At 37.4% G+C, this 16,029-nt stretch overlaps 2 protein-coding genes across 5 annotated transcripts in view; one reads left to right on the plus strand and one right to left on the minus strand.

Annotated features, from left to right (window-relative positions):
• LOC122407030 (WW domain-binding protein 4) overlaps positions 1-9,771 on the minus strand; it is a 47,972-nt gene extending 38,201 nt beyond the window's left edge. Inside the window, exons 1-2 of one of the 2 annotated variants that reach the window (XM_043412986.1) lie at positions 9,647-9,771; positions 8,644-8,727 (exon numbers count right to left, since the gene is read on the minus strand). In XM_043412986.1, coding sequence (XP_043268921.1) covers positions 8,644-8,645 — 2 coding nt within the window. In that variant the 5' untranslated portion in view covers positions 8,646-8,727; positions 9,647-9,771. Of the gene's footprint in view, positions 1-8,643; positions 9,126-9,646 lie in introns of those variants that run through there. The other variant, XM_043412985.1, reaches the window with a different exon arrangement.
• A 139-nt stretch (positions 9,772-9,910) lies between these two features.
• On the plus strand, positions 9,911-14,849 carry Pitslre (cyclin dependent kinase 11B pitslre). 3 transcript variants are annotated; one of them, XM_043412979.1, is made up of 9 exons: positions 9,911-10,485; positions 11,032-11,409; positions 11,527-12,054; positions 12,185-12,376; positions 12,461-12,822; positions 13,159-13,485; positions 13,596-13,860; positions 13,940-14,170; positions 14,346-14,849. In XM_043412979.1, exons 1-9 carry the CDS (start codon positions 10,415-10,417, stop codon positions 14,638-14,640), a joined length of 2,649 nt encoding a protein of 882 aa, XP_043268914.1. In that variant the 5' UTR covers positions 9,911-10,414; the 3' UTR covers positions 14,641-14,849. The 3 variants fall into 3 exon arrangements, with proteins under 3 accessions (XP_043268914.1, XP_043268915.1, XP_043268916.1); XM_043412980.1 differs by having other exon boundaries at positions 9,912-10,485; positions 11,578-12,054; XM_043412981.1 differs by having other exon boundaries at positions 10,392-10,485; positions 10,868-11,409.
• The last annotated feature ends 1,180 nt before the right edge of the window (positions 14,850-16,029 follow it).

A 16,029-nucleotide genomic window follows, 5' to 3' on the forward strand; every position in this document is an offset into this window, starting at 1 on the left:
ATAAAAAATCCTGGTGTTTTATCTCGCGGAATAGAAAGAGAGACAACTCAACGAACTGGTAAGAGATCGATGATCGAGGATAAACTCGAAGGGACGACGGTGGCATGAAAAGGGGAAGAGATCTCACACAGTTTCTCCGTGACAGATCGACGGAAGCGTGTGATAATGGATGGTATATAGAAGGAGGAAGCCACCTGTACAGTCTAATACAAAATCGGGACATTTATTCCTCCGAGAGGAACGTTCCTCTTCCGAACGTATGCTTATATAGTGCTGCGGAAATGGATCTTTTGAAATTCCTTCGAATATACTACTCCAATTGCCAGATCAGCATATAAAAACGCTTTTATCCCCACTCTATTCGGACTAATCGATTCATACGATTACTCGGAATCGGGGAAAAATGTATTTTCGAAAGTTTATCATTCCACTTTCAGCACGAACTGAATTTCATTTACGAAGATGACAATACGACGCTGAAGTTTCCAACGTTGGAGTCCAACGAAATGATCGAAAAAAACTCTCCAATAATTCCAGTAATTCTCCTATTTTGTTCCCTGTCAAATTTCCGATTCGTAGTTTTTCAAGCTGCACCAACGATTCGTGAAATAAAAAATTGGTGAATTACAAACGTTTTTTTCGTTCATTTCGTTGGACTCCAACGTTGGAAACTTCAGCGTCGTTATGACAATTTTCATCATGGAATATTTTTTTTTCTTTGCACAGAAAAAACGACTCTTGTGTTTCCCAAGGCATTTCCTCGCACGACCTTAAATATTTTACTTTTCATAAATTCGTTTTCCAAAAGAGGAGTCAAAGCACATACCTATTCATTCGATAAATATTAAGTCAAGTTTCTAAACATTCTGAAAATATTTGGAACTATGAAAATTATCTTATTCGGAAGATTCGAATATACGACTTTATCGAAATCCGAAGATTTTATAGCAGCAACGAATGTAGAGGCACTCTACTGAAACTCAAGGAATATAGTCAGAATAAAACTTGAAGAAAATTAATCAGGATACGATTTTTCGTAGCCATTATTTTCTGTAAGTTTCCCAACTTTTTTCCGGAGTTTTTCCACTTCCTCCAACATTTTTCATGTCATCTCCGTGTTTTTTACATCCACGAATTGGCTTACATTTTTAGGTAAGTTACCACGTGTTGTTGACATTTCTCATTTGACCAAAAATACACTTAAACAAATTCGCAATTTGTATAACTTCACTTCGTCCGATAGGCTCAATAAATATTGTCGCCGGCGCAAGGAGTCCTTATACTTTTGTGAAACCTTTTGGAACATGACGCTGAAGTTTCCAACGTTGGAGTCCAACGAAATGATCGAAAAAAACTCTCCAATAATTCCAGTGATTCTCCTATTTTGTTCCCTGCCAAATTTCCGATTCGTAGTTTTTCAAACTGCACCAACGATTCGTGAAATAAAAAATTGGTGAATTACAAACGTTTTTTTCGTTCATTTCGTTGGACTCCAACGTTGGAAACTTCAGCGTCGTTTTGGAACAGTGTTTGGAGACATTTTTTTAAATATATAGCGATTGAAAGTTGGGTTATTCGAAAATAAAATTACTGGTTTGAAGGAAAACATCAATAACCTGCTGATGCAAAAGTGCAACTTGTAATCAGCTATAATTGGCCTAGACTCAGTGTTGCGAGGTTCGATCGATAAATCAGAGTTGAATAATAATAACGAAGCGTTACGCGAGGGTAAAAAACGAGATTGAAAAGTTCTTCAACTATTTGAGCAGAACTGGTGCTGCTTACTCTCCCAGAAAGTGGACTAACAAAAAAGCTTTAACTGAAAAATAAACTAAAACAGCATTCAATTTGCAACAAGGAATATCATTCGAACGAGAAAAAAAAAACAAAAAAAAATCTTGAAGCACTCCGCTGAGACGAAGAAAAAATGAAAATTGTTGGAGATTATTATCGAGATGAAGGAGCAGAAATGCAAAAAGATGCGAATAAAAGAGAATTAAACTGAGAGAGAGCGAGTGAGGGGGACACGTGGAACATGGAAAGGACGCGGTGTGAGGAATTTCTGGCTCGAAGGAAATACGATTGCTTAAAGAAAGTTCCCATTTTTCATCTTCCTCTCCAATTCCAATAATTGAGCAATACGAAAAAAGTGGATGAAAATGTACTCGATAAAGCATCCCCATCTTTTCGAGAAGTCGGCCTCCACTTCACTCTCTTAACGAAGTTTGCTTGCTGTTTCTCCTTAGACTACATTGGTTGCAATTTATTTTCACTTTGCTCAGAAATTAAACCAAATAATCAGATTCACAATGATCTGCGGGAGGAATAATAATTTTGGAAAATGAGGCAACCTTGACCTAAAATGTTTGTCGTAAACACGATTAATCGTATCGGTAATGAAAATAAATTAGAAGCAGAGTAATCAGATAAGATCGAATTAACCTTCTGGCTGTAAAGTGAAACTCGAAGTTTCTTGGATCTCTCAACAGTCGAATCAGAGACTCTCGTGCAAAACTCTTCGAGTTATAAATCGATCAAGGAACAGCATTACTCCGAATAAAAAGATTAAACGATTCGTGGAATTCGTCCGAGTGAGGGCTTTTGCGAATTATAAAAGTAACATAATTCTGAGGTGAAGAAAAAACGAAAGTAAACGAAGCGAAAGAGCGAGCGTGGGGAGAGTTTATAAACTTCGAATAATAATATGGAGACAGATCAATTCGACTAGAGCGCTGAATGGCGAAATAAATAAAGTAGAAACATGAAAGTTCGAAGCGCGTTTACATCGAAAATAGAATGTAACAATCGGCCATAGAACGATTAATGAAATATATCGTTTTTCCGAAAATTCAAGTGTCACTCTTTCGATTCATAAATTACTACAATCAGCAATACTGTGAATATTCACAGTTTCGAAAATATAATAACGAAAGAAACAATATTACTGAGCTTGATATACTAAAACACGAAAAAGTCGAAGGTTCGAAATGGCGAAACGTTAGAAAGTCGACCGATCAAAATAAAGAAATGCAACGGAGCTCAAAATACACGCGTCTCACTCACTTACTCAGCTGCGGTGATCTCCAATTTCAAACATCGCCATTTTGACTTTCGTCTTTTCGAGCCATCGCTATTCCGCATATCCAAGCTTAATAGGCTCGAAAAAATCACTTTCCTTTTCCGCCACTCTCTATTCCGGTCTATCTATAAAACAACTGCTCTCCATTTTGAATTGGAAAATATGAACTTCTGACATTCGTATGATCCGTTAAAATAGGATTCGAAATGAAAACTATCAAAATATACATATTTCCGAGTAACTACGAATTCAAAGAAGGAATATTCGGTTAACCACCACGTAATCTGTTAAATAGTCCACCGGAAATAATAATTTCGAATTACTTATTTTTCTCCAATCCGATATTCCAACTTTTAAGATCTTGAAATATCGACCACTCTACAATTTGGTTATTTAACCCTAGAACGCATGACTGGGGTGTGAGCACACCCCACGCGAACTTCAAACTACGCTCCCGTCCTAACAAGCGACATTATCGACTGATTATCGACGGATTTTTTAATATATAAATTCAATTGAAATTAGTTTTATCGTACATCATTCTTTTCGTTATAAAAAAACGAAGAAAATGGTGTAGGATAAAGTCAGTTTAGCATCGTAGGACCGGATTTATAAGCAGAAAAAGAGTGGGGTGCGTTCAAACCCCGGTCATGAGGTTGAGGGTATGAAAAAAGACACATGAGGTGTAGGGTTAAGATGATGGATCAGTCGGTAATCACAACCGTGAGTGCGAGAGAGATAGCTGCATATTTTGAACAGGAAATTTTTCCATATCGTTCGTCTAATCGAAAAAATAAAAATGTCATCGGATATTTGCGATCGTGCTGCGTACAATGACATTTTTATTATTTTAATCGGACAAACGATGTCAAAGAGTTTCAATTTCAAAAATTCGAGGTGTGATTACCGACTGATCCATCATCTTAAGAGAGACGAGAAATCAAAATTCGATAACCCAATAAAAGTTTCCAACTGTTGGCGCATGAAATAATTCAATATCGATATCGGGAGGGGAGGAGAAAATATGCAACGTCCGTACAAGTGCAAAAATTCGTGACGACGCAGTGCTCGAAATTGACAGCAATGCTATACCGTGGCCGTGAGAAAAGATACAAACATAGCAGCAGAAGACGGATTGCCAGACTGACGAGTCCCGAAGTCCCGGCGAGAGAGCGCGGGGAGTGAACGCAGAAGATGAAGGACGAGGAACATTGAGAAGAGAAAGAGAAGGGAAAGCTCGGTGGTACGTGCATAAGTGCTCACCCATCTATAGAGAAAGGTTATACGAAGCGAGAAGAGTAGAAAGATTGTCTTCGACGGGGTGAGAATCTCAAGAGTAAGAACACTCGTTTCTATCGCAGCTCCTTCTCTCTTTGTTCTCCCGCTCTGGCTCTCCGTGTCTTTGCGGCGATTGCGGTCTTTCTGGCAGAGCTTTCCGACGCATTGCGTCTACGAAAACGACGCGACGAGCTGGCCGGCAACCGGACACGACATGCCCGACCGTGTCTTCGTTCTTACGTCTCATTTCGCAAAAGGTATGAGGGCAAAGATAAACAGAGATGAAAAAAAATAAATAAATAAAATAAATAAACAAACTTGAGGGTCTCTAAAGACGGGCGAATACTGTGGTGTAGTAGGATAATATAAAAATATTTTTTAAAAAACCACAAAAGTAAATAGAGTCACGAGAAACAACGAAAAAAAAATTACGTATGAGAAGACAAAAAGATATCAATAAAAATAACAAATGTCACGTGATTACGCTGCGAATGAATAAAAATAATTATTCTTCCAATATTTCAAGCGATATATTTGTATTGATAATACGCACGAGTGTGCATATATTTATACAAATAAACAATGGAATAATAATCCGATGCGAATAGAGGGATTTAGTCGGCAGTGCGTCCTAGATTCGTTTATTAAGGACGCCAGAGCGCGTTTAACGAACAATGAAGGTGGTAGACAGCGATTTATTCGGTACATACGCGTATATGCTGGCGCATATATCACCCTATGTTCTATATTATTATTGCCCAGTATTACGCGAGGCACACAGGCATTTCGTAGATAAAGCTCGAAAGCACATTCCTCGGTCACGTGATACATACAATTCTCGATAAATGTACTATATATGGTAATGAAGCCCTCGGGCTTTGACTCGGTTTTGCCGGGATAATTGTATCACGATAGAAATCAACACGTTTCGCGCACCAAGTTTCCTTCTCAATTATTATTTTATTCAACGGTTATGTGTACGAAATTTTCCAAATAATAATCGCTCCGATTCTCTCGTGGCCATGCAATTTTCTCTAGTTTTTTCTCATTTTGGTCGATGTTTTATTCTGAACCTGAACATGTGTGATCTATTATGGTTGCGTGTGAGTGCGAGAGAGACAGCCGCGAAGTGGTTACACGCTTTACTCGGATATTCTTGATTTCTCATCAAATGAGAACAGCGCGTGAGTCATTTTTTTTTTCAAATATCAAACTACTCGGAATAAACGGTGTAACAGGATTTTTACCGACCGAACAACAGATATTCTGATCACCTTAAGATGATGGATCAGTCGGTAATCACACTTCGAATTTTTGAAATTGAAACTCTTTGACACCGTTCGTCCGATTAAAATAATAAAAATGTCATCGTACGCAGCACGATCGCAAAAATCCGATGACATTTTTATTTTTTCGATCAGACGAACGATGTGGAAAAATTTCCTTTTCAAAATTTGCAGCTATCCCTCTCGCACTCACGGTTGTGATTACCGACTGATCCTTCATCTTAAGGTGATGGAGCAGTCGCTATCTCGCCACCGTGACTGCGAGAGAGATAACTGCAATTTTCGAAATTGAATATCTTCGACACGGTTTGATCAATAAAAAAAAGCCCCTGTCAGCGTATTTTAGCCATCTTTCCGCGTCCGCTGACAGAGCCTTTTTTTGATTAGACAAACGACAGCGGAGAATTTTCATTTCGAAAATTCGAGGTGAGGTTAGGTGACTGATCCTTCACCTTAAGGAGGGTGGATGACGAAATGGAAATAATCAGAATTTGATAAAATTTGGTGATAACATTCTTTGGCGTCAAGTATACAAATACTAGATTTTTATGACGCTGAAGTTTGCAACGTTGGAGTTCAACGAAATGATTTTTAAAAAGCCTCCAATTATTCCAGCAATTCTCCAATTTCGTTCCCTGCTGAATTTGCAATTCGTAGTTTTTCAACCTGCACACCGCGATATTTCGTGAAATAAGAAATTGGTCCATTACAAATGTTTTTTCTTTCATTTCGTTGGACTCCAACGTTACAAACTTCAGCTTCGTAGTTTTTTCAAATTTTTTTACCACATGGTTATCGAATAATTGAGCGTTAAATCGAAGTTCGTATGCACGAGATGTATAACTGTATATATATATCAACTCTATGCTTATACACGTGAACTTTATGACGCTGAAGTTTGCAACGTTGGGGTCCGACGAAATAAACGAAAAAAACATTTTTTATTCACCAATATTTTATTTCACGAAGTATCGGTGTAGGATGAAAAACTACGAATTGCCAATTCGGCAGGAACGAAATTGGAGAATTATTGGAGATTTTTTTTCGTTCATTTCGTTGGTCTCCAACGTTGCAAACTTCAGCGTCATTGAACTTTAGTCTTCAATTACTCGAGACTTGTGGTAGAAAAATCTAAAAAAAAATTCTATTGTCTTACATATTTTTAAAGAATAGATTTAACAAATTTTATTAAATTCTTATAATTTTGAAATTCTCAATATTTTTAAGGAGTTTCGGTACAGGCGATACAATGTTGCCGTACTAAACCATGCTAAAAACATAAAAAATTTCAAAAAAGTTCAGAATTTTATAAAATTTGTTCAACATATTCTTTAGTGCCAAATTTGGCAATACAAATTTTTTAAGATTTTTCTTCTGTACAGTCATCGAGTAATTGATCACTAAAGTTCACGTGTACAAGCATAGCGTTTCTGTATAGGCAACATTCCGGGCATAAGAAATCTGTTTTAATGCGTAATTACTCGATAACTTAGCAGAAGAAAATTTTGAAAAAAATTGTGTTTTCGCACTTGATGTTGAAGAACATTATCACCAATTTTGATCGATTTCTTAATATTTAGACTTCTGTACCGAAACTCCTTAACATGGCAACGTTGTATCGTCGCGATCCACCCTCCTTAAGAATAGGGTTTCACATAGTGATATATATCTAGAGACGGGGTTTAATACTCTGCGTCTTGACGCAGAGTATTAAAAAGAAAATGTTCGATCGGCTAAGGCAAGAATGGGATCGACGTGGTTCTAATGATATAACTTTTTTGTTGGTTCCAGATTCCTCAAGGTTATTGCTGGTACAAGTCAATGAGGAATTCCTTCGCCAAAGTTGATTTGAAAATTTATTATATTGATGAACCATGCACGCCGAATCGTGTATTTTAAAGATAGTCTTTGTACGTGTAACGACTTATGACGCTGAAATTTCCAACGTTGGAGTCCAACAAAATGATCGAAAAAAACACTCCAATAATTCCAGTAATTCTCCTATTTTGTTTCCTGACAAATTTGCGATTCGTAGTTTTTCAAGCTGCACCAACGATTCGTGAAATAAAAAATTGGTGAATTACAAACGTTTTTTTCGTCCATTTCGTTGGACCCCAACGTTGCAAACTTCAGCGTCGTTAACGACTTGTGATTTTCGATAAAAAATTAAAAAAGAATTCTCGGCTTCGCCTCGACCTTTATATCACACACACACACACACACACCAGGAAATCCAACTTTCGGGGCTTGGGTCGTAATATACTATTTCTTTCGTATTTTTACTTAAATCAATAAAAAAAAAACGTTAGGAGAAAATATAAGAGAATTATTATTTTTATTTTGGTTGAAACTACAAATGAAACAATCAAATTTCATTAATATTTTGTTGGATTAATCAAATGTGGATGTGAATTTTAAAAATGCGTTGTTTTCAAATCAATCACATTGGTGAATCGAAACAATTCAATTTTTTTTTAATTTACCGATCCCTTTTTCAGTGTGAGGTCGAGACTTTTTGACGCTTTTCATTTCCTTCGCTTATTTTACTCGGAAACACAAGTGCTAAATAAACGATTTCGACACGTGCGCATCGACGAAAGAAAAGTTAAGGGATATGAGAAAAAGTGCAGGGAAGACGAGCATCACAATTTCAATAAACGAGCGAATTCGATAACTTTTCCGAATACACCATTGTGTTGACGAAAGTAGAACATCGTGGGGTCGGAAAATTGATTTCTACGTGAGGACGAAACTTGTTGAAGCCCGAGAAATCTCATACTGAACTTTGTTCATGTATTGTATATTTTTAGGATATATAACATACAATAGTTATCCATGCAACTATGTATAGTTATTAATATCAAGAGGAAGAAATAGCTTGCGCGAGCCCTGACGCACTCTTATGTGCTCAAATATATGACGATTTTTGGGCATTTTTATTTTATCATATACCTTGTAAATGCATTTTTGATTATACGCGTACCAATATTGAAAACTCACATAACAATAGATCTCGTAGTTCCTCTTAAAAAAGATGAAGCAAGAAGCGTGAGCTTTTCGGAAACTCAAAAAACTTGAGTTAACCTGTAAAAAATATATTGTCACGTTTCAGGCACTTTTCACTAAACACACTGGCACAGTTTGTATAGAAAACATGAGATGTTATTGAACAATTTGTTGGAGTTAATTAATTATTCACAGATCTATAAAAAGTCTGACGGATTTTTTGACATTTTAGAATAAGATATTCTGTCTTATTTGGATAACAACGTTAATAAACAGCTGATTGACAGTATGATTTGGAGAATAAATCGGATTGCTGCTGCCAGCTAACTGCGATGTTTTGACTCTTCAAAATATACTAATGCTGCCATCGTACGTAAACAACTAAAACTATTTCCGCACAACACAAAATTCTCGCGCATCGTTATATTTTGTTATCCTAAAATGGTGCTGAGTAATATAATGATTGAGAAATCGTTCGTGCAAGTTCTTTGTAATTATCAGAACAATTATAATAATGTTTGTATGTTTTTCATATATAAGTTAAAGTGAGGTTAGGTGACACCAACAACCCAAAAGCGCAGCCACAGCGCAGCTCCACGCACAGTCGCAGCACACAATTCTCTATATACCTACTACCTACGTGAACTTGGCCGATTAATACCCGTTTTCTCCAACATTTTGAGGGAGTTCCGATGCTCGTCAGAAAATACTCAATCAAAATAGATCGAAACAAGAATCAATACATCAATTTAAAAGAAAAATTTTTGTCCATTCGCTTATTTTACAAAAAATTTTATTTGAGTTTTTACAATGAACGAAATTATATAGGCTTCGGGGAAAATGTGATATTTTACCATTTTTAAAAATTGGCTACTTGACAAGATATTTTTTTTTGTTTTTTTTTTCTCTAGTAAGCAGAGATGCGATAATCGGTGGCGTTTTTATTACGTTTGTTGGGAGAATAAATGTGAATATTGTAAGTATTCTCTATACTTACAAATAATGGGTACATTCTACTTGGACGCTGACAGCGTTAATAGCGTTAATAACGCTAATAACGCTAACGCCCGTTTTCTTCAACGTTAATCCGAGTTTAAACTTGGTTCATTCTATCTCGAAACGATGTGAAAAAAATTGAACTGAATTTGAACCACGTCGGAGAAAACGGCCATAAAACGTGTTCGATTTGAAGTGAACGCGGTGCGGTGACGCTGGTTGCGTTCACGTCATGTTCGACTTGGTGCGATTACAAAATGGCGGAACCAACAAGTGATCTTGTTCTTTTTCAATTACTCGACGCAACAACACTGGATTCATTGAAAAGTGAAGATTGCGAAACAAGCAGTAGTACGATAATAGAGATAACAGACGATTCTCTCTGTGGATGCGTTCAATCACTTGAACGTCGGGAGCGTGAAAACACAATTCTAAACACACCCATCTAAACCAATCTAAACGCTATGTATATACCCAATGTGAGCAAGTGAGCAAGTCAAGCTGCGAAATTTGTCAGCCAAGTTCACAGAGGTCAGTTCTCAGCCTCTCGTGGTCCGGTTGGCGCTGCTGACTGCTAACGCTATTTGCTTGTTACTCCGGTTACTCGTGCCGTGTGACTCGTGTGTGTTCGCGGTTTTCGCCGCTCGCTTCTGTTACACTGTTGCAAGCAAGTTACTGAGTAATGGACAAACAAATGAAAACGCGATAAAGGTTTGTTATTTAAAGGTTGTTGTTTATTAGTCACAATTGGAGAATCAATAAAACTGACATGGACTTGGACAATCAGAGCGAGGACGGTGAAATCAAGAAAAGCCCATCGAAGGATATGGACGACTTCAGGTAACGATCCAACGACGTTTTATACCGCTCATCCGTTAGGTTATAACATCAGTATAAACGTTTCACCGAAAAAATTAAGAATTGCGAACCGGACAAAAATCTAACTATCTGTTCCTGTAGCTCTCGTACGGTCTAAGCGATCTTTCATACACATAATTGCATTTACTCTACAATCGAATAATCATATAAACAGAAACTTTCAGAGATTTTGATCACTGTTTCAACTTGTAATAGTTCGAAAGTGTAATTTCGTTTGTTCCACGTGCCGGTATATTTTAGAATAGAAAAAAATTCGCGAATTTTCAATATGAGAAATTTTGCTAATTACCAATCACTATTTTCTTCAAACTTAACTGAGCAATTGTTTTTCTGTACTTTACAGGACGGTTCAAACAGTTTTCAACAAAGAATCTGCATAAGCTCCGTTTCTTGGTGTATAAAAATAAGAATAACCAATAATATAAAACTAATGTCGAAATGAGGGGAAAAATATTGAATGCTTGAGAAAAACAGCGGACAAAAAAAATAATTTGTTTATTTGTTCAGTTTTTCGGAGGAAGAAGGCGCGGACACGGCGGATTCATTGGACATAAAGCCGCCACAAGCGGCTACGCATCTACGAAAATCAAGCTCTTCGCGAAGAAGAGAGAAGCACGGGGACAGAAGAGAGAGACGCGATGAAAAGGAGCGTAAGTCGCGTCATCATGAGCGAGCGGAGGATAGACACAGAGATAAACACAGACATCGTAGACACGCTATGGAAAATATGGAAAGATCTGAACGTAATGAAGGAAGTAAAAGAGACAGAGAAAGATCCGATAGAATGGAAAGAATGGATGGACATTCGCGAGACAGAGATTCCTCGCGACACGAGAGAAAGGATAGAAGTACGGGTGATCGTGTACTTGAAGACTTGAGAGAAAGGTAAGTTTGCGTATTAGCTTCATTCAAATTTGTATATTTCAATCAATCTGACGAAAAATTGGATTGAGTCCAAGTTCATTTTTTTATTAATAAAATCATTCCAAAAATTACAACCAGAGACGCAGCTGTATTCGCGTACAAGCAAAATGATGAAACTGTTCTTTCAAGATTGTTGGACAAGCGTCGTGAGAGACGCGAGGATTCGCGAGACTACAAGAGTGATTCCCGACGCGACATTAGAACCGAAGACCCGCGAGAATCCAGAGATCGTCGAGACGTACGGATAGATGAGATCCGCGAGCGACGCGAGATACGCTCGTTACCGGACGAAACGCGTGAACGTCGCGACATTCGTATGACGGAAGATCGCAGACATATTAGAGTTATAGAAGAGCAATACGATGATAACGAGTTGATCGAACGCAGCGATCGTGAAAAACGACACAAGAGAAATCACAAACACGATCGAGCGCGCGACAGAGATCGTGAAAAAATCGATCGCGAGAGAGAACACAGAGAAAAACAATTGCGCGAAGCCATGGATGTCGTACCTCGGGAGGATCCTGAGGACATGGACATCAGTGAAGTTCCCGTACAAAATAAAGATCCGAAGGAAATAAGCGAACAAGAAATGAGAAGAGAAAAGTAATCATTCCAAGTTCACTAATTAATCAACTTTAAAACACGAGACACCAACGATCAAGTCTTTTTTTCATTCATCCATACAAATACTTGAGTTCCAAAATATCTTATTTTTGCTCTTCCTATTTTCCAGGCTGTTGGAGGCTGATCGTGAAATGGCTAGGAGAAAAGAAGTATCACGGTTAGAATTAGAAGCACGGAGAATGAAAAGAGGAGAAAAAAGAGCACTTAGCCCTGACGTTAATCACGAACATTCTATCGTGGAATTATCCGATGAAAGTCAAAGTCCAGTTCAATCGGATCCAATTCAATCGAAATCACCAGAGTGCGTATTTTCTTTTAAATATTGTGGTCATTTTTACGTAACACTTATTTCGGGAGCCAAATTTTTTATGTGCGATATTTGCAGTTCTCATACAAGAGCTTCGTCCGAGGAAAGGAACAGTATCCGTGAAAGATCGTCGGAACATCGTTCCTCGGATTCTTCCGAAACCAGCAGTGAGGACGACGAAGAAGACGATGATGAAGAAGAGGAGGAAGAAGAGGACGATTCGAATGATTCGAACAAAGCTTCTGACGCAGAAACCAACGATGGTTCGGAATACAACAATCCGAGTCCGTTATCGGTTGATCGCTTAGCTAAATCGGATCATTCGGAAGGTGATTCACCGGGGCACATTGAATCGAATGGTGCCTCAAAAGAGATGGCCGAAGAAGCAGAGAAAAAAATAGAGGAGTCAGAATTACCCCCGTACTTACCTGCCATACAAGGTCTAGTTGTTAGAACAAATAATAATAATGATAATAAAATGAAGTAATAACAGTAGCAGACAAACTTTCGATAATGAAACAATTTTTTACATCAATTGTGCAGACCGGTCAGTATTGCAGTATTGCCCGGATGATTAGTAGTTTATTTGGATATTGAATTGGAAAAAAAATTGAAAGTCCTTCGATAAGATAACCTTAATTTATTTTCGAAATATCTACACTTTTCCGTATCGAAAGTATTTCGAGAGTCGCTGTAATATATCGAAGATGTTGATTGTTTTTATAATTTAAAAAATGTATGATTTCAATTAACAATTTCTCAATTTAATGTTTCAGGTTGCAGAAGCGTAGAAGAATTTCAGTGCTTGAACCGAATAGAGGAAGGAACGTACGGCGTTGTTTATCGAGCTCGTGATAAACGTACTGAAGAAATAGTTGCCCTGAAAAGGTTAAAGATGGAAAAAGAAAAAGAGGGTTTCCCGATAACGAGTTTGCGTGAGATAAACACATTGCTCAAAGCGCAACATCCAAACATCGTGACGGTTCGAGAGATCGTTGTTGGTAGCAATATGGATAGAATATTTATTGTAATGGATTACGTTGAGCACGACCTAAAGTCGCTGATGGAAACTATGAAACAAAAAAAACAAGTCTTTATTCCAGGTTTTAAAAATTTTCTTTCATATTTTATTTTTTTCCTACAACCATTATATAAACGAAAAATTATCCGAAATTATGACCGTTTTGATTGATCGTGCAATTTATTGTTTCAGGCGAAGTTAAATGTCTGATGCAACAATTATTACGAGCGGTTGCCCATCTCCACGATAACTGGATACTTCATCGAGATTTGAAAACGTCGAATTTGCTTTTGAGCCATCGGGGAATTTTGAAAGTTGGTGATTTCGGTCTTGCGAGAGAATATGGATCGCCGTTGAGACAATACACCCCCGTTGTCGTAACACTGTGGTATCGAGCTCCGGAACTGCTGCTCAATGTTAAAGAATACAGCACTCCAATTGATTTGTGGTCGGTCGGGTGAGTTCTTTATTCTTTTCTCTTTATGACAATCGGCTCTTCCGAAAAAACTATATTATCCATTTATTTGACTTTGCAGATGCATATTCGCTGAACTTATTAAAATGGAAGCCCTTTTCCCTGGAAAATCGGACATTGACCAACTACACAAAATCTACAAGGAACTTGGCACGCCGAGCGATCGAATTTGGCCAGGGTACAGCAAGCTTTCGGCAGTACAAAAGTTTTGTATTGCTCATTATCCCGTTAACAATTTGCGGCAGCGTTTCAGCCTCTCGTTAACTGACCTTGGAATCGAGCTATTAAATAAGTAAGCGCGATCGGAACAGAATTATTCACTCATTCATGTATAAATGTCAAAAAAATCAAAAAGAAATGATACATGAAAAATCTTGAAATTTTTTATTCATTCGCAATTGAACTCTCAAATTATAGAAACAATCAACATCGAATTATTATACGAATAATTTTCCCCTTTTTTTCAGGTTCCTCACGTACGATCCCGCTCAGAGAATAACTGCGGAGGACGCACTCAAACACGGTTATTTCAGCGAAGCACCACTGCCTATAAATCCTGACATGTTTCCAACTTGGCCAGCGAAGTCGGAGCTGGGTATCCGAACGGCAAACGCGTCCCCAAAGCCACCGAGCGGAGGTAAAGAGTACAAACAATTGGGCGACGGCGACGACGCTGAACTGAATTCCTCGGTGGGTTTTCACATGGGAATGGTCGAGGGTGGAAGACCACCGTCCGGTGGTGGTTTCCACCTCAAATTCTAGGTGTTGCAATTGCGGCGATTTGTAAAAAATTTTTCACCCTTTTACCAACTACTACAAAGCTCAACGGTACAAAGTTTTTTTTGCCACCTTGGAATAACGTGGTGACAACAAACTTGGCTAATTGTAAAGAAAATCATAAAAAAGAAGTGTCCCACTCAGGCGTATATATTAAGAATAAGATACTTTTAATAAAAACCACGATTTCGAAATTGTATTTTCTTTTTTGAACTCTCATTCCGCTTAAATACTGAATCATCATCATAAAATACCACGCAGTGGTAATTTCACGAATTTTTTGTTTTTCTTTTATGAATTGAATCAGACTTTCATATCGTTTGATTCAGAAAATGTTTGGAAACTTTTGAAGAGCCGGTATCCAAAGTAACTCCAGTAAAATACGACCAAATTTAATACAGAACGGAGCGAATTTAAATGGCGTTATTTATATCAACTTTTTCGTGTTAAAAACATAGAATTATTGGGATTCCAACATTTTTCTTTCTTAATTGCTCGCAAATTTAAAGCTTCAAGTATAATTCTCGACCGCCTGCTGCGAGAGGACTTAAAACCCGCTGACTTTGTATACAAATTACCGATTCGTGATTTATTATTTGACAAACGTCGCTCCCGGTGGTCGCAGCTCCATCTTTGGTGAGATTTCTATAAAAGAAATTATTTTTCGTCGCAAAAATATTTTATTTTTTACATGGGAAAATTTTTGCGCAGATTTCGTCGTTTTGAAGTGCCGAATCACATCGAAATACAGAAAAATTAATGAAAACAAGATTTTAAGGGTTACGAACAGCGTTGAAATGATAATCTATTTATAAAAAAAAAATTAGAAATAAATCTTAAAGTTTCCGGAAGTTAGAGCGTCGCCTTTTTTTAAAAATTTCAAAACGTCGCAGGATTTGTATTTTTATTTTAATTCGGACAAAATTATCAGAGAATGAAGAGTTTGTTCAGATTAACATCTATGCAAAACGGTAGACCTGTATCTCAAATCGTTTTTGAGTTATAAGCGTTTGAATTTTGCAGTGCCATAATACACACGCATATCCGGACATTTTTTCTAGATATGATTTTTTTATGTTTTTGGACATTTTGAGGACATTTTCATTGAAAACTGGAAAAAAAAAATTTTCATCGTCACATAGCTTCCTCTATGAGGAAGCAAAATTGGTTCGATGGATTTCCATAAAACCTTGTACACATCTTTTACATACCGAGATGTACTGAAAAATTTAAAAAACAAATTTTTAAATATATATTTTTGTATATTTTTATATAATGGTGTACAATGGTGTGTTGGCAATGGCACCCCTTGAACCGGCATTGACCGCAAAACGGAAAGAGTTTTTATCCCAGCGGCTTGATTCAAATTGCATT

Source organism: Venturia canescens, chromosome 2 (assembly GCF_019457755.1).
Source record: "Venturia canescens isolate UGA chromosome 2, ASM1945775v1, whole genome shotgun sequence".
NCBI lineage: Eukaryota > Metazoa > Arthropoda > Insecta > Hymenoptera > Ichneumonidae > Venturia > Venturia canescens.

Excerpts from the sequence above, each read along its gene's own strand:
- Pitslre (XM_043412979.1), top strand. The coding sequence starts at position 10,415 with ATGGACTTGGACAATCAGAGCGAGGACGGTGAAATCAAGAAAAGCCCA. Across the intron at positions 11,410-11,526 it reads CTTGAAGACTTGAGAGAAAG|AGACGCAGCTGTATTCGCGT; the intron begins GTAAGTTTGCGT and ends AATTACAACCAG. Across the intron at positions 13,486-13,595 it reads AAAACAAGTCTTTATTCCAG|GCGAAGTTAAATGTCTGATG; the intron begins GTTTTAAAAATT and ends TTATTGTTTCAG.